Source organism: Pomacea canaliculata, linkage group LG7, assembly GCF_003073045.1.
Source record: "Pomacea canaliculata isolate SZHN2017 linkage group LG7, ASM307304v1, whole genome shotgun sequence".
In the NCBI taxonomy this organism is placed as follows: domain Eukaryota; kingdom Metazoa; phylum Mollusca; class Gastropoda; order Architaenioglossa; family Ampullariidae; genus Pomacea; species Pomacea canaliculata.
In genome coordinates this window covers 20684115-20710365 of record NC_037596.1, presented here as the reverse complement: position 1 = coordinate 20710365, position 26251 = coordinate 20684115, and the positions used below count along the sequence as shown (strand labels likewise).

Sequence of the window (26251 nt, the reverse complement as noted above, 5' to 3'; positions counted from 1 at the left end):
AGTTTCTTCATTGCCAGAGAAACCTGATCGACATACGCATGTGAATTGTTGTCCACACCTTGTTTTATTGTGCAGACGATAGACTTTATAATCGTGTTTGTGTCTCGTCTCGTTAACACTCATTTAGCCCTTGTCCATTGACTTCACTGCCAGCGACACCTGATGACCACACGTATGTGAACTGTCGACCTCAGCTCGTGTTACGGTCAAGACGATATACACAGCGGTAACGACAGTCTTTATGCGCATGCGCATCCAAACCTTTAGGAACATTCCGTCACAGACATTGAGGCACGTGACACAGACAACCAACTAAAAGCATACGTGTCTCTCCTCTCACTTATTATGATGACTCAATACACGTTTGCTTAGTCATGAATACAAGATAAATGAATTTCGAGTTTCTCCCGCGGTTACCTTTGCCTCACAGAACGAATAACTTCCCGGGCTGGACGGTCCCCATCGTTCCATTCAAGTCATTGAGATCCCTGTACTGACTGTGCGTTCGTATGCACGCACAGCCATACACGCCGCACGCGATGGCTTGTCTTGTACACATGTCTAGTTAGAGAGAGTAAGAGATAACGAGTGTGTTGTCCCCCACAATCGCAGTTTTTTAAATGCACAGAAAAGGAGGTTTTCCAAATCTTACTTCCACACAGCAAAGTTTGATACTTGCTTCCACACGATTGAATCCACATCTGCGTTTAGTGGATTTGAATAATGAGGAAGATGAATATTTTGCCAGGTGCAAGCAGGTGTGACATACAGAATGTCTCAAGATGAGTCCAGGACCCAGGCCTGTGGTTGCTGTGGTGACCAGCGAGTGCTCTGACCACTACCCAGCGCCCTACACATCCTAAATAATTGAAATCTTCAAATAAAGGTCTTTTAGCTCCCTTGCTGTGGTATGCAATTCTGTTAAAATGCTACTTGCTTTGATAAATGCTTGAATTTCTATCTTGTCTTTGACATGGTTTAGGAGTAAATAATACTAAAGAGGACAGACACAAGAGGACGAATGTCCGGACACATCTGTGCGACTCAAACGCAAAGCGTTTTTGAGAATATTTTCTCCAATTTGATAAGTTAAATAAAATCAAGTTTCACATTTAGCAGGTACTAATTTGCGACTATTTTCATTAGTTTCTTTTCTTCAAGTTTCGAGATTTTTGTTGTTGTTGAGATAGAAAATGTTGGGGTTAACTAGATTTATACAGTAGAAACATCGCATGATACAATAAATAATTATACAATTTAACAAAAATGATAAGAAACTATTAACTTTTGTGATATGTTAAGCTTGTTAGAACAATTTTTATTCAGTAAAGTCGTGTGTATATTCAGACATATCCTGTGCAGTCTGCAGGACAAACTGAAGCCACCCGCTGATGCTTCTTTAGTGTTGTGTGTTTTGGAACGTAATACACCTATGACGTTTGACCTGTGCTGTGATTGGTCAGTAAGCGCATAAAGGCGTTAATGATGGCTTGGATGTAACCCAGAAACTGCTTTTGATGGAGTCAATGAAAGACACTACAACAGGCGAGAATTATCTTAGGAAAGTGAAAGGGTGCATCGAGAAGCATTGCCTTTTATCGGAAGATAATAAAATCAACTTTCATGCCAAACACTGTACTTGTTGATAAGAGTAGCTTCTAATGTATTGTAAATATTAACTGTTAGGCTGCTTTAAGGATGAATTATGTATTTTAAGAAGTTGACTCTGCAACCGTTACCTGTTTTGTTGCCTTTGTGGTTTTCACTTTATCATGATAAACAAAGTAGAAATAATTCTTTTAACTTCAGAGTTATTAATTATTTTTTATTGAAACTATTATTATGCATTGTATGGATTTTTTCTAATTGATTATACTTGCAGATTGTGTGTGTGTAAGTGTGGCAGAACTGTGGAGACAAGGGATAGACTAGATTGCCAAAGGTGAAAGGGACACCACCGCTGGCTCGCTTTAAGTGTGTTTTCCTCCCTTTACCTCCACAAAGAACAGTAGCTATGTTTGCTCCCCTCTCCGTCACTGATCTTTGAGTGACCGCCTACTGGTAGAACCGGCCTGCTGTTCGTTTGTTTGTGTTTTTTTTTAATATGGATTATGTTCGGGGAAAATATAGTTTTCTTTGCATGACATTAGCAGGACATCTTTGCTTGTAATTCAACCACCGTGCTAATTGGTGTGTACATGTATTAATTGGTGTGTACATGTATTAATTGGTGTGTACATGTATGACAGGAGAACCTTGTTACTTGAGAGGACATTAACAGTGGCCAGCTCACCAGTTCACCTTCTCTCTTCTATCCTAAGTCTGAAGAAGTGTCACACTTATTCATAATAAACACTGAAGCTGGTTTCAGGGACAAAAGCACTCATAGCGATGACACTATTGGGGATTAATAATATTATTAAATGCGTCATTCTGATTTTTTTTACAAGAACAGTGGTTTTTCATTGCAAGTTTATATGCGGTTATCAAACTTTGATTCCTGGAGGTGTAACTTGAGCTAGCATGATATATCCTACGCAACCCTGTGTGAAAATGTTTTATTAAAATTCAATTACACCTACCTAATTTGCTTTGCATTACCTAATAAGTGATTGTTCATGTAGGATTCATATGTAAACAATTTTGTTTCACACAGCTTGATCTCGTATTATCAGTTTACAATATTTTTCTATCTCTTACAGTTATTTTTTTATGATTTTTTGAAACTGGTGAATTTCAATGGGGGCAAGGGGAATGTGACCTAGCTGAACCCTGACGTAACGAATGAGTTAAGATTTGACCACCTATACTGTTGTACTTACTTAAGGTCGTGAATATTTACCTTTCTTTATTAATTATTACGAATTATTTTTGTGGGACGCCGGGGTATGCTTGCCTAGCGAGCATTGTAAGAATAGGGTCCCTGCCATCCAGCCAGGCATGTCGTAAGAGGCGACTAAGGTGGACACCTCACCTAGAGGTAAATTAGGTTGTGGTAGGGCTAACAACCCCACCATGTAAAAAAAAAATCATGTTACAGAAACTAAAACCAGAGAACTCATCACAGATGGCGGAGGTAATGAAGCACACCAGGAGACTGGACTAATGACGGACGACAGCCAAACCCGAAAGGGAGCTGGCGCCCCGAAGTGGATTTACTGAAGCCGAGGCAAAAGTTGAGGGTGGGGTGCTGGAACGTCCAGACCTTGTACCAGACTGGCAGGATGCTCCAACTAGTCAAGGAGTTTGACAACTACAACTTGGACATCCTGGGAGTCAGTGTCAGGGACGCGGTTTTCGATCACACTTTCACTCACTATACGCACACGTCCCCTTTCGTGTTCTTTCAATCACAAATCACATAGATTTGTCGTGGGCAACAAAACTTTATATCAATCAACATTAACTAAATATATAAAAAGTCCGTAGGTCTTCCACGCAGCGGCCTGTAACTCAAAACTGTCGAATGCTTTTGAATAATTCGTTAGAGTCTTAGTTACTCACACTCAAAAAGGAAACGTCCTGGTAAAATCCTCCCTTTCCCTTGTCTAGAAGTTGTGCAGTCTTGGCAACACTTGACGGATATCCACACACAAACCTTTTAGAGGAAACCACATACACGCTCCGATACTTAATAATAGTAAGTGCTGTGTTGGCAGACACCTCCAGCACACACTTGACGACTCAGAATATATTTTCTGGGATCAACACACCAGATCCAAGCGAACACCACGAATATATTCCCTGGGATCAACACATAAGATCCAAAGCGAACACTACAACTAATTTCTCTGGGATCGACACACAAGATCCAGAGCGGACACCACACACTTTCAGTCCGCCTTTCTTAACTCCACCCAGCCGTCTGCTTTCTTCCAAATAATTTTCCCCTTACGTCCCTCTCAAATTGCGTCATAAAATGACGTCGTGTTCTGACGCTAAACACGACGCAACAAAACTCTCTGATACTGGTAAGGGCAATAATCCCTGACTAACACAGAGAGGGGCAACAACCCCCTATTCCTAACAGTCAGTGAGGTCAGATGGACCGGCATCGGAAAGAGGTCAGGACATACCATCTTGTTCTCAGGAAGATCAGACGCTCAGCACTCTGAAGGAGTAGCTCTACTCCTCAACAAGAAAACGGAAAAGGCACTGCTGGAATGGAAGCCTTATGGACCTAGGCTTTTGAGAGCAAGATTCCATTCAAAGTACACCAAGCTGACAGTGCTAGCTTGCTATGCACCAACAAATGACTCCGAGGCAGAAGACAAGGATGCTTTTTACGATCAGCTCCAAGCAGCCTCAGAGAGCGTTCCAGCTCACGATATGTTGCTCATCATCGGCGATCTCAATGCCAAGGTGGGAAGTGACAACACCTGCAGGGAGCATGTCATGGGCAAACATGGAATTGGAACCATCAATGACAACGGAGAGAGACTGGCAGACTTTTGTGAAGAAAACAACCTACTGATTGGAGGCACACTCTTCCAACACAAAGACATCCACAAGACAACGTGGACATCACCAGATGGGATCACAAAGAACCAGATAGACCATGTCATCATCAACCAAAAATGGAGGAGCTCACTTCAAGATGTTAGAGCCTACAGAGGAGCAGACATTGCCAGTGACCACACTCTTGTGATAGCCACAGTTTCCCTGAAGCTACGTCGATCACGAGGAAAACAGGCACGTCAGCAGAGAGTGGACTCCGGCAAACTGAAAAATCCAGCCACCGAAAGGGCCTTTGCTATGGAAGTAAAGAACAGGTTCCAGGCACTAGGAGACCAACAAGAGATGACCTTAGACGACTTCAATCGAGTCTCACAGGAAACAGAAGAGAAAATACTGGGATTTCAACGGAAAAAGAAAAAATACTGGATCAGAGAAGAGACATGGAAGAAGAAAGAAGAGACAAAGTCAGCCAAACAAAGAATCAACAGCACCAGATCTGAACGCCTGAAGGAACAACACAGACAAAGTTATACAAAACTAAACAAAGAGGTAAAGAGGATGACAAAAACTGACAACAGAGACCACATAGAGAAACTGGCAGATAATGCAGCAAGTAAAAATGACCTGAAGACACTGTACAAGATAAACAAACAGCTAAACAACGGGTTTAAGAACAGTGATGTGCCAGTGAAAGACGTGAACGGTAATGTCGTTGAGGGAGAGGCAGGAAAACTACAGCGCTGGAGGAACATTTTGAGTCGGTTCTGAACAGACCAGATCCACCTCAGCTTGCAGACATCCAGCCAGCAGCTATAGACCTTGACATCTGCGCAGACCCGCCAAGCCTGGAAGAAGTGACAGCAGCAGTTAAGACAATGAAGAGCGGCAAAGCACCAGGGGCAGATGGAATAACAGCAGAGATGTTGAAAGCAGATGTGAATGTGATAGCTCCAAAGCTGACTGAAATCTTCAGGCAAGTTTGGGAATCAGGGCAGACACGGCTGCGTGGAAGACAGGGCTCATCTTCAAGTTACCCAAGAAAGGAGATCTTGGAGACTGCAACAATTGGAGGGGCATAACACTTCTTTCCCTCACCAGCAAGGTCTTCAGCAAGATTGTTTTGTCAAGACTGACGGCAACCCTTGAGAAAGACCTCCGACCACAACAAGCAGGATTTCGTCCTGGGCGATCCTGCTCTGAACATATCTTCATTCTGCGACAAATTCTGGAGCAGAGCAACGAGTGGAACACACCGCTGTACATCAATTTCATCGACCTGGAGAAGGCTTTTGACAGCATCCACCGCGAGTCCTTATGGAAGATCCTGAGGCATTACGGAGTCCCTGCAAAACTTGTTCAGGTCATTGCAATGCTGTACAGCGATTTCAAATCCCAGGTTGTGTGTGGCACGGAGCTCACAGACCCCTTTAACGTCAGTACTGGGGTGAAGCAGGGCTGCATTCTGTCGCCGTTCCTCTTCATCCTGGCCATGGACTGGATCATGAAGACTTCCACCGACAGTGAGAGGAGAGGGATCAGATGGACCATGACTATGACAGCAACAACAACGCTGGAAGACTTGGACTTTGCTGATGACATTGCCCTGCTGTCACACCGCCACCAAGACATGCAGGAAAAAACAAAGGCCTTCTCAGAAACAGCTGGAAACCTTGGCTTGAAGGCCAGCACAAAAAAACTAACAGTATGAGAGTGAACGCCAGAATCCAAGACAGCATCAAACTAAATGGAGAAGAGATTGAGGAAGTTGACAGTTTCACCTATCTTGGGTCCAAAATGTCAAACACCGGGGATGTGGAGATTCGAGCACGACTGGTGAAAGCCAGCCAGGCCTTCGCCTCACTCAGGAGCACATGGAAGGCAACAAACATCAGCCAGAAGATCAAGCTGAGAATTTTCCAGTCAACTGTGATCAGCACCCTCCTTTACGGATCAGAATCATGGAAGATGATCAAAACCATCAGTAACAAGCTTGACGTCTTCCAAAACAGATGTCTCAGGCGCATACTTAACATCTTTTGGCCAAATACCATCACCAACGAAGAACTCTACCGAAGAACTGAAACCGAGTCCATCAGGTTCAACGAAGGCGTTGGCAATGGATCGTACTCATTATTAAATGTAAAAATTACAAAGAGGAATAATAGATAGGTATGTAATGACATGAAGTCAAATGTTTCAATGAATTTCAACATTACAGCATATAGAGCTCCGCTTTTGCAGTAGACAAAACACTCGATAATAATCACAAGAGCCAGAAACTCAGTGTTCACATCTCGTCTCGGGACACTACGTAACGCTAGTCCGAATGGCTGGGCGTAAGGGGTTTACTATGGGTCAACCGGTTTCCTGTCTGTCCCCTTAGTGTGAAATCACCTTAAGGTGGAAGCATTTTCGCAGGAGATAAACGAACCAGCCAGCGAGATGTCATTCTGTTCGACAAGGTGGGAGGGGATCCTCCTTCCCTTTTCCCTTGTTTGGAGTAAGGGAGAAGCAACAGTGGTCGGTGTAGGTGTTGTGATACGCCTAGAAGTGGTTTACGTACCTCGAAATATCGCCTTTATTGCAAACCGTATTTCGAGCAGGTGATGTACATGTAGGTGTCACAATCGTTTTCTTTTACCTTCATAAATATCTCTGATGAGGTGACAATTAAGATTTAAAAAATAATACATTTGTGCGACCTACTCAAAATCAACATTTAATTAATAAATTAATTAATGTGTTATCAAATGTGTTTAAGGAAAACTAAGTCCAGCACTTTTCGTTGTGTATTCCTAGCCCCACCTGCTGCACGCTGTAAACAAATGAAAATCCACGTGCGCGCATGCGCAAACTAACTTGTAGTACACGCGCGGCTTTTCCCCAACAATCGGAGGAGAACAATTTAACATCTCACATCGCGCTCTTGACGAAAAGCTGAACGACGCTGAATTTTGTATGGTATATACAGTATTATGTTCTAGTAAAATGTATTTTATATGTTCAGTTTTTTATCAAATAGTATTGGGTATATATAAAATGCAATATTCTACACTCCACGTAGTGTTTTATTGTCACAGCTATGTGTTTAGATGTGTATGTATATATAATGTAATAATCTACACTCCATGTAGTGTTTTGTTGTCACAGCTATGTGTTTAGATGTGTATGTATATATAATGTAATATTCTACACTCCATGTAGTGTTTTGTTGTCACAGCTAAGTGTATGTATATATAATGTAATATTCTACACTACAAGAAACAAAAGCTTATCAAAATGCGCTGTAAAATATGATCAGGCTTCTCTCAGTTATTTAACTTTCAGCTGAAGACAACAGACTAGAGACAGTGAACCTGCAGACCAACCAGACCTACGGGAAGAGGTCGAGAGAGGTATACACAGTGTGAAGGGATTAAAGTCGCCAGGTGTTGATAGTGTGGCAGCTGAGCTGCTCAAGCAGGGTGGGGAAGAAACTACAAAAGAGGATGGATAACCCACCTTGATTTCAACTAAAGGGAGGTCAAAGAGACTAGTCCTAGAGCGTACACGTACTTTTACAAGCTGAGGTCTAATTACTATTCAATGTATGTTCCTTTGAATACACTTTCTCTGCAGCTTTTTCAATAGCTTATATCCAGAAAAAAGTCGAATGAGAGAGAGAGAGAGGTTGAAGTGGAGATACGAACCCAAGACAACGCTTCTCACTCTCATGGTGACAGGCGCATTAACGTGTTACCTCCCTTTGCTAGACACCTGAACTGCCAGCTAATTTACTGTGGTGACATTCTTGTGGTTTAATCCCACGTGATCTGTTGTCATGGTGATCAGTTATATTTTGTTTAAATCATAATTATTACACTTTTGTGTTTTTTATGTGCTCATTAAGAAAAAGAGCATTCTGAAAGTAAATGTAAATAAAATTAGTTTTTAAACTATTTTAGTGTTCTACTCTGTGTCGCGTGTCGGCGATTGTGTTGTTGTCGGTGTTGGGCGTCCCGTACTGTGCTGACCTGTCTGTGGGTGTGTGCGTGCGGATGGGGAGAATCAAGGGACAGTTCACACAGTCCACACAACTACGTGTTACTGTCAGCGACACAAGTATATTAGTATATATTATAAAAATGTTATTTCATGTAGTCAAATGTTGAAATTCACACCAACAATACAACTAACAATTTTGTTTACTTTAATGAAAACGCCAATTCGTTCTTTACAATTAATAGTTTATCTAAAAAGTAGGCTTAGCTCTAAGGTCGGGCAAAGTGAAAAATTTCGCTTGAATCCATGGAAGATAGAGTAAGCTTCACAACATAATATCAACTAAACTTTATTTTTAATTCTTTTTCGTACAATGCAAATTGTGTCATGTATTACTGTCGTCAGTAAGCAACAGTCTTCCATACAATCAGTGTTTCTGTATTATTTGAAAATGAACCTAACAGTTAACAGTTATATTTTTGACACCGTGTGAAACTACCATAAGTTGTATAAACTATTATATATCACTACAGTTCATGACATGTTTACGAGCAATTAACATGCTAAATTCATTAATAAAAATCAAAGGTGTTAAGCTTTGTATATTAGAATCTTTTAGCATCATCATCAATGTAAACAACTAAGGGACAACAGGATGCACTGAGTTTATATTCTCCAATATTACGAGACCAGTCATCTGCACTGAGGTGACATCACGAGTGTCACGTGTGGTGTAGAGTAGACTGAGGGTGTAAGCAGTGAGAGTACAGGAGACAAGGCGGTGTTACACTGGTTGTACTTTCATCTCGCTGAAGGTGAAGCTCCTCCTGTCATAGTGGGTGAAAAACCAGTTGACGCCGTCAGTACCATCGGCCCCGTCAACCTTGTATCGGCCGTTAAGGTTGGTCTCGTGACATATTTTGTACCACCAGGCGCCGTGAATGGCAACGGCACAGTTGCCATCAGACCACTTGTCGTTGTCTCGGTCAAAGGTTGAAAAACTCTGGTTGTTGTGATACTGCAAGCTGTCACCTGTAAACACACACACATAGTAAGAAATTAGTTATAAAGGTCCGTTGTGAAAGAAAAAAAAACAACTTCTCTTTGGTTTAATTCAGCAAAAGTAGCCACTCCATACGAACTCAAGTGAAAACAAGAGAAAGAAAGAATCACAGAAAATTAATTTAGAAGGTGAATGGTCCCGTTTATGTCGCTAATCTCGTGCAATTCATTTTATCAGCTGATTAGTTGATGTCGCTCATCATATGTTGTGCATTGTACCAACTGATTTGTGTCTATGTGGTTGTAGTCATGAGAGTTGTGCTGAAAGACAACATAAGAGTCGACACAAACGTTTATTTACACATCATTTCCATAGCTGGTTATTGTACACATAAACTGTAAAATAGCAATTGGTTAACAAGTAATGTTGCGAAATTTGAATATTGTTTACCAGACACACGTACCCGCGTTACCCGAGTAGCCGGACACGGTCAGTGTGTAGTTTGTCTCAGGACCGTCCACCCTGAATGTTGTGTACTCAGCGTAGTGACGATGTCCATCCACTTCTCCGAGGTCTACGCGCAGTCGGGTGGGTCTCCCTTTGCTCAGGGTGTGAAGCCTTGATAAACCTAAAGTATGGCATCAAAGTGAAGACGATAAGTGACAGCAAACATCATGCTATCTTACAAACCTCACTCAGAATTTTGAGAAAAGCGGTGAGATCAGATGGATCATTGTACATTTATCTTTATCTTTAAATACTGGACTATTGCTTAATGTGTAAGTTTATATTGATACAAAACACGACTAACGACGGCACAGCTAGTTTGAAAAAAAGTGTCTTCACTTAAGCTTTCTTTTTTCATCTGCAACAGTATTAAAAAATATTTCCTCTTTTGCTTGAGCTTGAGTATTATTTTTTTCGGGATATAACAAGTAAAGCTAATGAAAAACTGCATGATGTGAATATTTTAAAAACATAAAAAACAGAAACCTTCTTAGTCCCTTATAATCCACCAGACATATTTATATGTCGATTAAAAATAAAACACGAGGAAGACAGTGAGAAAAAGATTAAACAGAAATCTCACCCAGCCAGAACTCCCCGGTGATGTCACCAAAGCCCTGTTCATACTGTGTCCAGTTCCTGTAGAAGTCAACGGAGCCGTCACGGCGTCTCTGGAACACCTGACCGTGACAGACAAGGTCGTTACCTTGGAAACGTGAACTCTAGCATTTGTTTACACTCACATCGTCACGTGACTGGTAAACACGTGTCATTTAGCAAGTGCTAGGTATAAAGAATCTGCCTAGTTTTGATCAAACTCAAGATAATTGCACGATATTGACTGACTGACATGAATGTTTGAACATACTTTAATGAGGACATTCGTTCATTGTAAACAATAATCAACAGCACTATCAAAGAAAGCAATCAAAGACAGAAAACGCAAAGAGGAACCAAACAACAAGAACTAAGAGTATCATGGTATCGCAACAAGAAGAGACAAAGGACTAGCATTATGGTTAAGGGTGTTAGAAGTAATGGTTACGGAAGAGGTGAGTTTTAACTGCAAGTCTAAAGGATTCAATAGTGAGTAGGTGGCGGGTATGGAAAGGGAGAGAATTCCACTGTTTTGCTGCACAATAACTAAACATCTTGTGGCCATATGTTGTTTGTCTGGTGATAGGAAGATTAAGAAGACGATAATCAGACGAGGAGCACAGCTTTATGGCTTGGACTAAAGTGAAGAGGAGTAAAGAAAATTAATCAGGGCAGATGCCAGCAAAATAATTAAAACATAAAATTAAAAGGATTATCATTAAACACAAGATTTACTACATTCACCTGAAACACATCTACTTTCTAAGACATCACTACACACTTTGATAGATATGACAATGTCACTCACTGACATACACGAACATATGATTAACACACTAACAAACGAGCATACATCACACACTGACAAACACATAGACATACCAGCCAGCCGCCATTGCCAGAGTCCATGTCACACCACACTCTCAGTTTCTCTCTGGTTTCTGGCAGTTCAATGGAGTAGACACCTGACTTGCCTCCTGCTGTCTGCAAGTCCCGACATGACTCTGTTTGCCATTAACACAGTTCTCCATTAATGTATCATTTCCATCAAAATATAAACTCATTACATCACATCACAGTTAACTAAGAGTGCAGTAGTCATTAGCACCAACACACCAGGACAGTAGTTACAGTTGAATTAACTGACAGTACAGTAGTAGGTACATCTCGTCACGGATGACATATTTTCCGAAAGCGCACCCTCACTATCACTAAGGATATTTTTAGGCGAATATTTGGCAGTTTTTATGCTATCTTCTCCGATTGTTGTTGTATTTTACATGGACATTTTGTGCCAATACAAACTGTTTGTGTTTGTGTCAGTGTAGAGGGGAGGCTGACAGACGAGCGGAAAATAATGTTCAGGCGGTATTTGCACACCAGCGCCTGGAATTTGTACTCTGTCGGTTCTCATACTCTCCTCTAGATGAGTGTGTTAAAGAAAATGCTTACTACTCACACTATATCCTCAAACAATGGTTTACATTCTGACATCTAAACTCTGTATACTAATTCTTATTTCCTTCAAACCACGCACTAGTGTCTCATTTCATACAGGCTGTAAGATCAAAATGAATTTCTCTGGAACATAAAGAGTTCAAGGAGGAACTCATAGTAGAGGGAGAGGCTCTACCTGTTGAATATCTACTCCGGCAGCTTGTAAGTAATTTCCTACAGGGAGTGATGATGGCTTTTGCTGTTGGTACGGAGGGCATGGAGAGCAGCAATCTGAGGCCGATAAAGAGCAGGGTACACAGGGTTTCCAGGATGAGCTCTTTAACGACAGACAAAGGATAGCATGCGTTTCAGACGACGGAGAGAAACTGGAGGCTCCCCTGCTTCTGCGTACAGACTTTGTACAGGAGTGGTGGGAAGGATCCCAAACAAATGCTCAGCCCTTGATGATGAATAGGATCGAAAATTTTGAAGTAGGACTCTCAAGCAGGCCATAGATGGAGCAAAACCAAAGAAAGGGATTATATTTAGATAAAAGCTCATAAAGTAACGGGGCACATAGTGTCTGTGTGCTCTAACTTACCTGCAGCACCACACGAGGAGTCAGTTTCCATGTAAACCAAGCCGTCAATACACACACATCTACCCGACACACACCGACTGTTAGGCTCAGGACATTCCACGTGTCTTTTGCAGGGTGCGTTGTACCACTCTGGTCCCGGGTATGAGGCGGGAGGTTGCAGGCAGCTTCTCTGGTAGTGGGTCCACCCTGTACTGATGTGAGGATACCACCCTGACTGAGCGTCACATGCGGTGACGTCATGAAGCAGGCAGCGCCCTCCTGTGACTAATACAAGCATTATTTACCGCGATACCCAGAGTTTGCATTAAAGAGATAAGAAGCCAAATAGTATTGCGCCACAAACAACATATATTGTATGTTCAAAAACCCAATGTAGAATCTATGTAAAATACAACAGCTGGCATGTTTCTAACAGAAGGAAACAAGATTCTAATTCTAAAACTTGCCTTTGGCAACAAAACATTTGATAATGAGTGGTTGACACGTAAAAGATATAAAAGCTGATTAATGTTAGAGAAAGTAATATCCAAGGTAACATAACTACAATATGTTTGCGATTGAGTAATTAAAAGAAAATACGTTCACCAATGCAACATATGTGAACGAACGTCTAGTAGAATATGTATTAAAATGTAAAAGTCGTAATGAAAACACTATATAAATCAAAATAATGCCCAAGCTTAACAGTATATTTTGTAAACTTAGGACCAAACAAACAGCCATACAAACCTCTGAAGTCAAAGGACAGACAACCTCTGTTGCTGACACACAGGTCGCTGCACGTCTGCAAACTGACTCCATCCCGTGCCACCATACTGTGTCCCCTCAGTCCGCTCTCAGGATACTCCATGAAGGTGTTGTGCAGGTGGGCTGGACTACATGCTGATACACATCATTGTTCTCAGTTACTACTTACACACAACTCGCTCTTTAAATACAACTGTAGTGTTCAGCTTTCTTCTACAGAATGTTGTGAGCAGTACTTATACACACATACATCTTTGTGTGATTCTAAATATAGAGATGTCTTTTTCTCTTTATTTACTCCTACATATTTAATTTAATTGTTAATTATTGAGTATTTTATTAGCAGCAGCTAATGACCTGCGATGCTATGCTGCTGATACTGTGTGTCATTCGCGGCCTGTTATGTGGCGTTCATGTTGTTTATAATTTTTTGTTGTTGTTGTTTTCTGCAGAGACGGTCTCACCCCAGGGTACTTTCAAAAAGACCATAGTCGTACAGGTACAGGGAAGACGGTGAGTTGACCATCCCAGAGACATGGTGCAAATTATTTATTAAGCTAGGTTAAAAATCGTCGATTTTTATATGCTCAATCATAGTCTTCATATTTTATCCGAAAGGCCAAAACAGAAATATGTAGACTGTGGACTGGTTTATTGCAGAAAGGCTGATGGTATGGATAATGGTATCAATGATGGTATCAATGATCCTGTTTCTGTTTATCGCAAAAAATGGAGGTATGGTGGGATCATTTCGCATAATGTTGTACAAGAAGATGTTTAGCAGTACGGTGTAGCTCCTTTCCTCTTGAAACAAGACACACAGCTCAAATGTATGATCCAAGTACATCGGGACTAAACATTAGGTTTTAGGGTATATATTTCCTCCTTAATTCTTTATCTTAAGCACCTTCTAAGGACATTATTTATTATCAGTATCTATAGCAGTAATAACAGAAGAAATTTGACCTGTCTCAGTGTAACAATTGGCATATGTTTATGCTTCTGTACATTACCCAGTGATGACTTATACAGGGTATTTGCAGAGAGACTTATGAAGGCACTAGACAAGAGACTGAGACCAGAACAAGCACCGACAACAGTACCACCCTCCTTATCATCACTAAGTAGTCTACTGAATAAAAGTCCTCTTTCTCTCTCTCTCTCTATATATATATATTGGGACCAAAGTGATGAGATTAAACAAAAAGCAGGAGCTCCCAATCGAAATTCTAAAAACAGACCACTGCACGTATCTAAAGACCATTGTCAATAAGGACGGTTGAGTCAACGATGACATCAAAAAAAGCATCAACAAGGTCAGACTAGCTTTTAACAGCCTACGCCCCATCTGGAAATCCCAAGCATTGGTCTTCAACAGTAAGACCCGCATCTTTAACACCAAGGTAAAGGCAGTCCTACTGTATGGACTGAGAAAGTGACAAACACCATCCACAACAAGCATCCGACATTTACCAAACGATGTTTACGCCCTATTCTGGTAAAACTATGGCCTGAAAACATCTCCAATAACTGAGTGTGGAAAAGAACAGGTTGAATTGACTCGAGCCAAGACATAAAAAAGCGAAAATTGGGCAAGATAGGACACGACCTGCATAAACCTTTACAGTTTATTGATTCTTCTAAAACTATTTTGTGTGTCGTAACCAAGTTAAAACAGTTAACTGTTAAAAGTATAGGTTAGTGTTGTGAAAAGATTTTGTTCTGAAATCTGTGAACCTTTAATACTCACTCTCAGAGCACGTGTAGTCACGTGTTGAGAAGAAGAACCCAGGTCGACAGCGGCACCTGTTTAGAAAGCACATGGAGTTTTCCTGACGACACTCGTCGTCGATGACACAGGCGGCCTTGTACCAGTCGTTCAGCATGGAGGAGGGAGCAAGGCCTCTCGTCTGTCCACTTGTGATAATTCTTTTGACCATCAAGGAGACGAAGTACACGCTGACACCTGTTCCCTGTGTCAAGGACAGAAGTGAGTCTGTGTGGTGCGTGCATTTAATTAACGAACCTGAAGTGTCAATCAAGGTGAAGGCCACACACTGGGTATCTTGAATACAAGATGGGTAGCAGTCCTGTACGGAGGTGACAGGAGGGACGTCAGACTGAGAACTAGAGTTGACAACAACCGTGGTGTTGTGCAGCTTTACAAATGTCTCCAGTTTGTCAACTAACATGATCGTCTGCCACTGACGGTCGGTGACTGCCCTGTGGATGTCGCCAGCACTAAACACTTGACACTTGCTGCCTCTGTTGTCCCTCGTACACCCACGACAAAAACTCACAGCCACGCAGCCTGCAAGTTGACAACATTCCTCAAGACACTGGTCAGAGGACTCGGCAGCTCCATATTTCGTGTTACCAATCAACTTTGTAGAAAGCAGTGTCCTACCGGTATCTCTACAGTCAACTAACAGGTCTTTCCTCTTTAAAGTCCGACAGTATTTGGTCTTGACAGCCATGATGTTCTTCTTGATCCTGTCGTGGTCAATGCCATATTCTTGTGTACGACTTGCGGCACCCATGAAAGTGTCTGAAAAGAGAACCTCTACAGAGGTCAAGTCATAGTCGATGACAGAGGGGTTAGCTTTCGCTGCTGTCAACCACGTCGCGCTGTTACCGCCATCAGGTAGAGGAACACCGACAGCAAAAGTTGTTGTCTCGTGATTTCGAAACTCTGCTGTTGCTTTTTGCTGTTCAGAAGTCAAGGTTTGGGGGTGTCCAGAAGTGGAGTAGCTGGCAGCTGATGTCACATGATCCTCTGTTAGAAGCCGATAAACATTGTCGTCCATCTTGTAGATGTCCGTTATGGAAGCCCCATAGCGGGCCCGTGACACGAAGTGTGTGCCGTATGTGTCAATAAACTTAATGTGCATGTCCTCGTCATCAGTGTTGTTGAGTTCAATCATCCAGTCCACAAACGACGGATGAAAAGATGGCGGTTCCGAGAGCAGAAGTGTCAGGTCGTACAAACTGCAGACAGTTGTGGAAACGACCAAGACGTGTTGTGTGAGTTGCGCGGACAGTTTGTGAAAGTGTTTGCTGGCCGAGAAGGGAGGCCCCCACTTATCAGCACCGAGTCGCGCGGTGCCAGTCAGCAGCGTGGTCAGGTCGTACGGCGTCCCTCCACCACCTTCGACGTAAACGACGTGTCACATGACACATCGTGGACAGAAGCACGCCACGTGGCACGCTATAGCGAAAGTCTGGGGTAACGTGAAACTCACCAGAAAAGATGGGGAGAGTAAAGCCCGGGTCACGTCCTGAGGTCAGAGGGCATCCCTTGAGACTGTTGTAGCCGAACAGCGAGTAGTCCATGCCTTCTAACTGTAGCATGACTTGTGCTTTGGGGACACTGCAGGAAGAGTTCATCATGGACTGTCATCAGTGTGTCAGTGACAATCATATCGTAAGGTCTAGGAGACTGTCAGAGTGAATGTCTGTCTGTGCTTGTCCGTCTGGGATAGTGAACATCTGTAAAAATAATTCAAATATTTGAAAGTATTGTCTTTCTGTGTGTGTGTGTAAAGGAAAAGAAGGGATAAGAGTTGTTGATGTAATGTAGCAGTTAATTTGAATTCGTACTAATTTTTTTTTGTTTTAGAAATTAACGCTTTTAATTGTTTGTTCTCTTAGAATTCAATGATCTGCTGCGATGATATAATAAGCAATATGCACCAGACTAATAACTCGAAGGATATAAACAAATTATTTAAAATTAACAATAAAAGACGATTAGATATTGAAATATGAAAAAAGCAAAGAAATTAGTTAAGAGAAACACTATATAGAAATATAAAAGTGACTTGTAATAAATTTGATAATTTTATTTTAGTGGTGGTACTGTTACAACATATTTCTTTAGTAACACAATGTCTGCTATTTTGGAAATATAGAAACGTAATACTCTATCGTAAAAATAGTCTTTAAAATATTTACTCAAAGATGACGTGTAACAGTATGTAGTGGATGTATCCAGACGCCCTTACCTACAATCAATGTGCTGTACACAACATTCAGCTACACCAGTAACACATTATCAGCATGTCAGACAACATATTTGTGTTTACTATGACCATTTACTATTTCTTTACACACATGACATACCTTCCTGTCTTCTGGGCTTCAAGACAAAAGGCCGTAGAAAAAAGTATAAAGGGTAAAATCATTGTTGTCAACATGTTAACAACCTGTAAGCAAAATGGTAGACAAAGATTTGTGAAATATTCTTGTACGATTTTATCTCTTCCGATAAAGCACAGGCTGCAAGTCATGTAAACATAAAGTAGGATTTGTGAAGTCACTAGAGTACGCAAACTATTAAAATTATTAAATCAATGTTTACAGCTATTAGTAATGTTACATTACTACTAATAATAATGATAACAAAATAAATAGTTCAATAATAGGTAGAGTGCATTTCGTAGGGGACTTAACCTCTTAACAGTTCTGAACATGTTCACCTGTCAACTCACCATATGTCGTAGGAGGCGCCACAGTCTCACACAGGTGATCGTCGGGACTCACTTTCTTAAATACCATTTGTACCGAGCCTTCAGCCAATGAGTCATTTACTGCACGTGATGGGCGAGCGCTGGAAACCGATCTGAGATCCATTTTATTTTGATTGCTGTAGATAATTAGAAATTAAAGATTTGTTAGCAGCAGATGATATAAACATCTGTTGATAAACTTCATTTTCTTGCAATTACAGATATGGCATCTAATATTGTTCCCATTGGAATTACGAATAAGAAGAAAAAAATCCACATCACAAATCGTACAATATTTAAAGCACCTCATGTGGAAAAACTTTTTTTTTCTTTGACGTGTCGCCGTCCTTGAGAGGGACTAATGATATAAATTGATAAGAATTACGGATTAGTAAAGAGTGTTTAGAGGGATGTGAACCCATAAAAAGGACAGCCAAATTCAAAAGTTTACCTGGATGCTGTGTTGTGAATAGCTTTCTAGACTTGTTAACAAGAGTGTGATATATTGACGAGAATACTTATGGCCGTTTTCTTAATTTCTGTATTTTTGGTGCCATAATCATGGAAGAACTAGAAAAGGGTGACAGCCGAGGAAAAGTTTGCAAGAGACAGAGTTTATTATCGCTGTGTCTATCATCTGGACAATAAAACAAATTGTGGACGACGATTGACCTACGTATGACGATCAGGTTTTGCTGACGGTAAAGAAAATGGACAAAGCTCATTTAGTCCTTGTGCAGTTTCTTCACTGCCAGAGAAACCTGATCGACATACGCATGTGAATTGTTGTCCGCACCTTGTTTTATTGTGCAGACGATAGACTTTATAATCGTGTTTGTGTCTCGTCTCGTTAACACTCATTTAGCCCTTGTCCATTGACTTCACTGCCAGCGACACCTGATGACCACACGTATGTGAACTGTCGACCTCAGCTCGTGTAACGGTCAAGACGATATACACAGCGGTAACGACAGTCTTTATGCGCATGTGCATCCAAACCTTTAGGAACATTCCGTCACAGACATTGAGTCACGTGACACAGACAACCAACTAAAAGCATACGTGTCTCTCCTCTCACTTATTATGATGACTCAATACACGTTTGCTTAGTCATGAATACAAGATATAATATATTTCGAGTTCCTCCCGCGGTAACCTTTGCGTCACAGAACGAATGACTTCCCGGGCTGGACGGTCCCCATCGTTCCATTCAAGTCATTGAGATCCCTGTACTGACTGTGCGTTCGTATGCACGCACAGCCATACACGCCCGCACGCGATGGCTTGTCTTGTAAACATGTCTAGTCAGAGAGTAAGAGATAACGAGTGTGTTGTCCCCCACAATCGCGGTTTTTTAAATGCACAGAAAAGGAGGTTTTCAAAATCTTACTTCCACACAGCAAAGTTTGATACTTGCTTCCACACGATTGAATCCACATCTGCGTTTAGTGGATTTGAATAATGAGGAAGATAAATATTTTGCCAGGTGCAAGCAGGTGTGACATACAGAGTGTCTCAAGATGAGTCCAGGACCCAGGCCTGTGGTTGCTGTGGTGACTAGCGAGTGCTCTGACCACTACCCAGAGCCCTACACATCCTAAATAATTGAAATCTTCAAATAAAGGTCTTTAGCTCCCTTGCTGTGGTATGCAATCTGTTAAATGCTACTTGCTTTGATAAATGCTTGAATTTCTATCTTGTCTTTGACATGGTTTAGGAGTAAATAATACTAAAGAGGACAGACACAAGAGGACGAATGTCCGGACACATCTGTGCGACTCAAACGCAAAGCGTTTTTGAGAATATTTTCTCCACTTTGATAAGTTAAATAAAATCAAGTTTCACATTTAGCAGGTACTAATTTGCGACTATTTTCATTAGTTTCTTTTCTTCAAGTTTCGAGATTTTTGTTGTTGTTGAGATAGATAATGTTGGGGTTAACTAGATTTATACAGTAGAAACATCGCATGATACAATAAATAATTATCAATTTAACAAAAATGATAAGAAACTATTAACTTTTGTGATATGTTAAGCTTGTTAGAACAATTTTTATTCAGTAAAGTCGTGTGTATATTCAGACATATCCTGTGCAGTCTGCAGGACAAAGTGAAGCCACCCGTTGATGCTTCTTTAGTGTTGTGTGTTTTGGAACGTAATACACCTATGACGTTTGACCTGTGCTGTGATTGGTCAGTAAGCGCATAAAGGCGTTAATGATGGTTTGGATGTCACCCAGAAACTGCTTTTGATGGAGTCAATGAAAGACACTACAACAGGCGAGAATTATCTTAGGAAAGTGAAAGGGTGCATCGAGAAGCATTGCCTTTTATCGAAAGATAATAAAATCAACTTTCCTGCCAAACACTGTACTTGTTCATAAGAGTACAAAAGCACTCATAGCGATGACACTATTGGGGATTAATAATATTATTAAATGCGTCATTCTGATTTTTTTTTTTTACAAGAACAGTGGTTTTTTTTTCATTGCAAGTTTATATGCGGTTATCAAACTGTGATTCCTGGAGGTGTAACTTGAGCTAGCATGATATATCCTACGCAACCCTGTGTGAAAATGTTTTATTAAAATTCAATTACACCTACCTAATTTGCTTTGCATTACCTAATAAGTGATTGTTCATGTAGGATTCAAATGTAAACAATTTTGTTCACACAGCTTGATCTCGTATTATCAGTTTACAATATTTTTCTATCTCTTACAGTTATTTTTTTTATGATTTTTTGAAATTGGTGAATTTCCATGGGGGCAAGGGGAATGTGACGTAGCTGAACCCTGACGTAACGAATGAGTTAAGATTTGACCACCTATACTGTTGTACTTACTCAAGGTCGTGAATATTTACCTTTCTTTATTAATTATGACGAATTATTTTTGTGGGACCCCGGGGTATGCTTGCCTAACGAGCATTGTAAGAATAGGGTCTCTGCCATCCAGCCAGACATGTCGTAAGAGGCGACTAAGGTGGACACCTCACCTAGAGGTACAGTAGGTTGTGGTAGGGCTAACAATCCCACCATGTAAAAAAAAAAGCATGTTACCGAAACTAAAACCAGAGAACTCGTCACAGATGGCGGAGGTAATGAAGCACACCAGGAGACTGGACTAATGACAGACGACAGCCAAACCCGAAAGAGAGCTGGCGCCCCGACAGTGGATTTACTGAAGCCGAGGCAAAAGTTGAGGGTGGGGTGCTGGAACTCCAGACCTTGTACCAGACTGGCAGGATGCTCCAACTAGTCAAGGAATTTGACAACTACAACTTGGACATCCTGGGAGTCAGTGTCAGGGACGCGGTTTTCGATCACACTTTCACTCACTGTACGCTCACGTCCCCTTTCGTGTTCTTTCAATCACAAATCACATAGATTTGTCGTGGGCAACAAAACTTTATATCAATCAACATTAACTAAATATATAAAAAGTCCGTAGGTCTTCCACGCAGCGGCCTGTAACTCAAAACTGTCGAATGCTTTTGAATAATTCGTTAGAGTCTTAGTTACTCACACCCAAAAAGGAAACGTCCTGGTAAAATCCTCCCTTCCCCTTGTCTAGAAGTTGTGCAGTCTTGGCAACACTTGACGGATATCCACACACAAAACTTTTAGAGGAAACCACATACACGCTCCGATACTTAATAATAGTAAGTGCTGAGTTGGCAGACACCTCCAGCACACACTTGATGACTCGGAATATATTTTCTGGGATCAACACACCAAGCGAACACCACGAATATATTCCCTGGGATCAACACATAAGATCCAAAGCGAATACTACAACTAATTTCTCTGGGATCGACACACAAGATCCAGAGCGGACACCACACACTTTCAGTCCGCCTCTCTTAACTCCACACAGCCGTCTGCTTTCTTCCAAATAATTTTCCCCTTACGTCCCTCTCAAATTGCGTCATAAAATGACGTCGTGTTCTGACGCTAAACACGACGCAACAAAACTCTCTGATACTGGTAAGGGCAAATAATCCCCGACTAACACAGAGAGGGGCAACAACCCCCTATTCCTAACAGTCAGTGAGTCAGATGACCGGCATCGGAAAGAGGTCAGGACATACCATCTTGTTCTCAGGAAGATCAGACGCTCAGCACTCTGAAGGAGTAGCTCTACTCCTCAACAAGAAAACGGAAAAGGCACTGCTGGAATGGAAGCCTGAAGGACCCAGGCTTTTGAGAGCAAGATTCCATTCAAAGTACACCAAGCTGACAGTGCTAGCTTGCTATGCACCAACAAATGACTCCGAGAGAAGACAAGGATGCTTTTTACGATAAGCTTCAGGCAGCTTCAGAAAGCGTTCCAGCCCACGACATGTTGCTCATCATCGGCGATCTCAATGCCAAGGTAGGAAGTGACAACACCTGCAGGGAGCATGTCATGAGCAAGCATGGAATTGGAACCATCAATGACAACGGAGAGAGACTGGCAGACTTTTGTGAAGAAAACAACCTACTGATTGGAGGCACACTCTTCCAACACAAAGACATCCACAAGGCAACGTGGACATCACCAGATGGGATCACAAAGAACCAGATAGACCTTGTCATCATCAACAGAAAATGGAGGAGCTCACTTCAAGATGTTAGAGCCTACAGAGGAGCAGACATTGCCAGTGACCACACTCTTGTGATAGCCACAGTTTATCTGAAGCTGCGTCGATCACGAGGAAAACAGGCACGTCAGCAGAGAGTGGACTCCGGCAAACTGAAAAATCCAGCCACCGAAAGGGCCTTTGCTATGGAAGTAAAGAACAGGTTCCAGGCACTAGGAGACCAACAAGAGATGACCTTAGACGACTTCAATCGAGTCTTACAGGAAACAGAAGAGAAAATACTGGGATTTCAACGGAAAAGAAAAAAAACTGGATCAGAGAAGAGACATGGAAGAAGAAAGACGAGACAAAGTCAGCCACACAAAGAATCAACAGCACCAGATCTGAACGCCTGAAGGAACAACACAGACAAAGATATACAAAACTAAACAAAGAGGTAAAGAGGATGACAAAAACTGACAACAGAGACCACATAGAGAAACTGGACGATAATGCAGAAAATGCAGCAAGTAAAAATGACCTGAAGACACTGTACAAGATAAACAAACAGCTAAACAACGGGTTTAAGAACAGTGATGTGCCAGTGAAAGACGTGAACGGTAATGTCGTTGAGGGTGAGGCAGAAAAACTACAGCGCTGGAAGGAACATTTTGAGTCGGTTCTTAACAGACCAGATCCCCCTCAGCTTGCAGACATCCAGCCAGCAGCTATAGACCTTGACATCTGCGCAGACCCGCCAAGCCTGGAAGAAGTGACAGCAGCAGTCAAGACAATGAAGAGTGGGAAAGCACCAGGGGCAGATGGAATAACAGCAGAGATGTTGAAAGCAGATGTGAATGTGATAGCTCCAAAGCTGACTGAAATCTTCAGGCAAGTTTGGGAATCAGGGCAGACACGGCTGCGTGGAAGACAGGGCTCATCTTCAAGTTACCCAAGAAAGGAGATCTTGGAGACTGCAACAATTGGAGGGGCATAACACTTCTTTCCCTCACCAGCAAGGTCTTCAGCAAGATTGTTTTGTCAAGACTGACGGCAACCCTTGAGAAAGACCTCCGACCACAACAAGCAGGATTTCGTCCTGGGCGATCCTGCTCTGAACACATCTTCATTCTGCGACAAATTCTGGAGCAGAGCAACGAGTGGAACACACCGCTGTACATCAATTTCATCGACCTGGAGAATGCTTTTGACAGCATTCACCGCGAGTCCTTATGGAAGATCCTCAGGCAATACGGAGTCCCTGCAAAACTTGTTCAGGTCATTGCAATGCTGTACAGCGACTTCAAATCCCAGGTTGTCTGTGACACGGAGCTCACAGAGCCCTTCAACGTCAGTACTGTGGTGAAGCAGGGCTGCATTCTGTCGCCGTTCCTCTTCATCCTGGCCATGGACTGGATCATGAAGACTTCAACCGACAGTGAGAGGAGAGGGATCAGATGGACCATGTCTATGACAGCAACAACAACGCTGGAAGACTTGGACTTTGCTGATGACATTGCCCTGCTGTCACACCGCCACCAAGACATGCAGGAAACAATAAATGCCTTCTCAGAAACAGCTGGAAACCTTGGCTTGAAGGTCAGCACAAAAAAAAAAAACCAAACAAACAAAACTAACAGTATGAGAGTGAACGCCAGAATCCAAGACAGCATCAAACTAAATGGAGAAGAGATTGAGGAAGTTGACAGTTTCACCTATCTTGGGTCCAAAATGTCAAACACCGGAGATGTGGAGGTGGAGATTGGAGCCCGACTGGCAAAAGCCAGCCAGGCCTTCACCTCACTCAGGAGCACATGGAAGGCAAAAAACATCAGCCAGAAGATCAAGCTGAGAATCTTCAAGTCAACTGTGATCAGCACCCTCCTTTACGGATCCGAATCTTGGAAGATGACCAAAACCATCAGTAACAAGCTTGACGTCTTCCAAAACAGATGCCTCAGGCGCATACTTAACATCTTTTGGCCAAACACCATCACCAACGAAGAACTCCACCGAAGAACTGAAACCGAGTCCATCACCACGCAGGTTCAACGAAGGCGTTGGCGATGGATTGGACATGTGCTCCGCCAGCAGACAGCAGACCTCTCCACAGTCGCCCTACGATGGACTCCAGACGGCCGAAGAAAACGAGGCCGCCCAAAGGAAACTTGGAGAAGAACAGTGGAAAGGGAGATGAAAGGGAAAGGGCTGGACATGGGGTCACCTAGAGCGGGTTTCAGCCGATCGACATCGGTGACGGACTCTGGTTGAGGCCTTGTGTGGACAACCTGATGCACGAAGAGGAATAGATAGATTAATTATTATGAATTATTTTGGATTCAACGGGTTTATTTCTAAGATTGTAATGTTTGTTTATCTTGATTTATTTTTTATTACGAAAGAGTTTATTTGTTTCCATAGAGTGTGAACGTATAGCTTGATGTTATGCTGTATCGACAGAATATTTTAGGTTGGCTATTAAGAGATAATGAATATTAAGACCTGGAGGCTATATACTTCTGTAGTTTTAAACAAACTCTATCAGGTGAGACAGCGAGTGTGGCTGGCTACTGGAATGTGTTATGGAAGCACCTGGACACCACTTACAACCTTACGAAACTTTGTAGTTTTAGCGTATCTCGTTAGAATGGATCCTGTGGCTAGGGTGGTGTAGATGGTAGAAGGTGTTACAGACTGAGTTTGAGACCAAACAGCAAACACGACAAGAAAGAGGTGCTGCAGAATTCTTGTCTGAATCAGTGTGCAATCGATATGACAGAGAACAAATTCTCTAAAAAATGTTTAATTTTAATAAGCTATATGTCAATTTTGGTCTTAAATTGGTAATGAGCTCTAGTAGGCCTCGGTGCGCTGACACATGATAGTTGTCCGTAAAATGAGAAAGAGAGAGCAAGAGAAGAGAATAATTGTAAGGACTGCAGTTGAGTAGATTTAACAATGGATACATGTCCATGGTTCTACAACCACGACATCCCGAGAGTTTGCAAAGATAAGTGTGCATGATTTGTATACTTTCATAGCTGTATATATTTTATTCACACGATTTGGCTCTTTACCGTAATTGCATGTCATTATTACTAATATCTCCTTTTTTCGCTTGTGTGGATGCAGGTGGTTGAGTCAGTGGTGTTGTAAAGCTTCACAAAAAATTTCATTGCACGAGCGGATCTGTTACAGTTGTATTTCTAGTCTTCATCATGTCAGTCAGGCTTGGTGATGTCTGTAGGGAGGAAGGCCCTGAGTGGATACGCTTGTGTGGAAAGAAGGAATGTTACAGGTGATGTACATTCAGCGAGGTTATAATGTTCATTTGTCACAAAAAATCGTTCTTCATGGACTGATTAGCATTATCTCTGGACTTGTTGAATAACTGCTAAATGTTTGACTGCAGTTGTGCTCGCGGATGCAAATCTGTCCTGCGAGAGACCACGACAATAATAAATAGTAATGTAAGCCTATGTTTTTTTGTTTACGTTTTGAGTTAAGAAAATGCATATAACTAACTCTCCTTGACGACCAATCGACGGATTTAGGATTAGCTTTTCACACTGCTGTCACTACTGACGGAGATGACAACAGGTGACACACAGTTGGACCAGCAAGATCGCCACGTACGTATCATGAACATAGACTGCAGTTGTGGTCTGGCCTTAACTCAGGTTGTTACATTACAGAGTACGTATGCTCCTATGTAAGTTGCGTGTATATAGACATTTTTATGGGTACAGCATGAATAACCACAACAATGGGAGTTTTACAAACTATGACCGAGACAACGGTGGTGGTACACCTCGTGTGTCAACTAAAAGTTACTACATCATCAACGGCC

General features: G+C 41.8%; 1 protein-coding gene across 1 annotated transcript; it reads right to left on the bottom strand.

Moving 5' to 3' along the window:
- Positions 1-8770: 8770 nt before the first annotated feature.
- LOC112567519 (ficolin-1-like) lies at positions 8771-17993 on the bottom strand. Its single transcript, XM_025244214.1, has 9 exons — positions 17822-17993; positions 17454-17536; positions 16574-16701; positions 13314-13466; positions 12585-12848; positions 11429-11550; positions 10533-10629; positions 9906-10070; positions 8771-9471 (listed from the first exon to the last, which is right to left on the bottom strand). Exons 1-9 carry the CDS (start codon positions 17822-17824, stop codon positions 9224-9226), a joined length of 1263 nt encoding a protein of 420 aa, XP_025099999.1. The 5' UTR covers positions 17825-17993; the 3' UTR covers positions 8771-9223.
- Positions 17994-26251: the final 8258 nt, after the last annotated feature.

Bases quoted from the DNA above. Each gene is read 5' to 3' on its own strand.
- LOC112567519 (XM_025244214.1), bottom strand. The intron at 16,702-17,453 runs GTATGTCATGTG...CTCTTCCTGCAG, and splicing joins GAAGCCCAGAAGACAGGAAG to TGTCCCCAAAGCACAAGTCA. The intron at 11,551-12,584 runs GTAAGTTAGAGC...AATGGCAAACAG, and splicing joins CTCCTCGTGTGGTGCTGCAG to AGTCATGTCGGGACTTGCAG.